At 34.6% G+C, this 1,998-nt stretch overlaps 1 protein-coding gene across 2 annotated transcripts in view; it reads right to left on the reverse strand.

Annotated features, from left to right (window-relative positions):
- The window catches only part of LOC128250266 (uncharacterized), a 15,405-nt gene that overhangs the window by 6,566 nt on the left and 6,841 nt on the right, over positions 1 to 1,998 (reverse strand). For both annotated transcript variants that reach the window (XM_052975004.1, XM_052975003.1), the window contains exons 4-5: positions 719 to 754; positions 154 to 189 (exon numbers count right to left, since the gene is read on the reverse strand). In XM_052975004.1, the coding sequence (XP_052830964.1) occupies positions 154 to 189; positions 719 to 754 (72 nt within the window). The remainder of the gene's footprint in view (positions 1 to 153; positions 190 to 718; positions 755 to 1,998) is intronic.

Below are 1,998 nucleotides of genomic sequence, written 5' to 3' on the forward strand. Positions count from 1 at the left end.
TATATATATATATATATGTTTATATGTATAAAAAATTGCTATAGACAGCCGAGTGCAATGTGTTGACTAGACACTGCTAATATGTTCCACTAGTGGACACAAAAGAATGAAATTGTGTAGAAAGAAATTAAGATAAGAGAAAAAATTACTTACTCGGTGTAGTAGTGGTAGTTATTTTTTTCGTAGTAGCTAAAATTAAACAAGAAAAATGAAATATCATATAGCAAATAAAATGCACTTTTCAATTCCTTTTATTAATTTAAAATAGTAAACTAGTCGGAAATCAAGATAAGATGTATAAATGTAGGAGGTAAGCTACACGAAATGACTTTTAAAATTCCAAAACTTTATGATTAGAATTCGATCTTGAATTGGCATTTAATCGAATTATGGGTGAGATTACCTTAACAGGAAAGTTCGGTTTATATACATACATACATACATATAAAAGGAGAATCTATCCCTTGACGCCTGACATGTTAGTCCAGCGGAACCAAGCGAAACAAATTTACTGAAAAAGTATTGGCCTGTCTGGGGCTATAGTTGAAGACACTCTCCCAAGGTGACGTGCAGTGAAATTGAACCCGGGAACATATGCTTGAAAAGTGAACTGACTAGGAAAGGCATCTCATTACGAAGTAGTTTAAATCTATGAGAATTTATCAAGATATCATAGATTTCCCCTATTAGTGGACAGAATGGAATGAAATGAACTTACTAGGTTTAGCAGTGGTAGTTGTTATTTTCGGAGGAGCTGAAATTAAACAAGAAAGATGAAATAACATTCAACAAATGAAATACACTTTTCAATTCCTTCTATTAATTTTAAAATTGTAAACTACTCGGAAATCAAAACAAGATGTATATATGTAGGAGCTGAGCTACACGAAACAACTTTAAAATTCCAAAACCTTATGTTCGATCTTGAATTGACATTTAATTAAATTATGGATGAGATTACATTTATAGAAAAAGATTGGTTTTTATTTATTTATTTATTTATTTATTTATTCTTTCAATTATTTTCTGTGTTAAATCTTTCTGCTGCTAATTCTTTAACTGTGAAGTATGAACTAGAACCTGTTTTAGGTCAGGCAAACAAAAACCAATAGAATTACTATTTGTTATTAGTCTCTAAGTCTTCCTTGATAAGGGCGACTTTTGATCTATGGCGTTTGTATGTGAACAAATTCCTTGTCTTTTATAGGGTGAGGTACGAAAAAGTAGTCTGGGTTCCGCAACATTGTGTGAATACAGAAATAAATTTACATACGCAGAAAGCATCGAGCCTTTCGTTTGCAAGTGTAATTATGTTATTTCAAACGCTTGTTTGTGCTGAACAAAGATGGTGCACCAGTCGACTCTTTGTTACGTTATTCTCACCACATTAGTTAATTGTAAGATTGAGTGAAGATCTGTAGCCTTTTCTGCAAGATGCCGCACTCAATAGCGGAAGGAATAGAGATTGTGGCAGTGCATGTGAGAGCCGATTGTGTTAAGCAAACACGTGAAACTTTTAAAGCCAAGTTTCTGGGTTAAGGCTTGCCAGCAAACTGCACGATACAAAGGTTGGATAAGAAGTGACGCACTACGGGGTCAGTGAATAACACTCCAAAACAAAATGACCCCACGGTTCGAAAGCCGGAAGTAAGTCAGGACACCTGCCAAAGAATTACTCCAAGTCCAAAGAAATTAACCCATGAATTGGCGCAGCAGTCTCACATAAGCAGGTCATGCCAACGGATGTTGAAAGGCCTGAATTTGAAGCATATAATTTCACACGTGTACAGCAATTAAAAGTGGATGACAAGAACAAACTAATAAATTACTGCACATGGCTTCTGAATGACAGTTACAAGCGGCCGAAATAAAACAATGACACTTGTAAATAAAAAGTCTGAGTGCTTTTTCTTGTGTGTAAAGTTATTTCTGTATCTATCCTATGCTACGGAACATGGGCTACTTTTCCGAGTGCCACGCAGTATTTTAAAACTAAGA

This window comes from Octopus bimaculoides, chromosome 20, assembly GCF_001194135.2.
Source record: "Octopus bimaculoides isolate UCB-OBI-ISO-001 chromosome 20, ASM119413v2, whole genome shotgun sequence".
Taxonomy (NCBI): domain Eukaryota; kingdom Metazoa; phylum Mollusca; class Cephalopoda; order Octopoda; family Octopodidae; genus Octopus; species Octopus bimaculoides.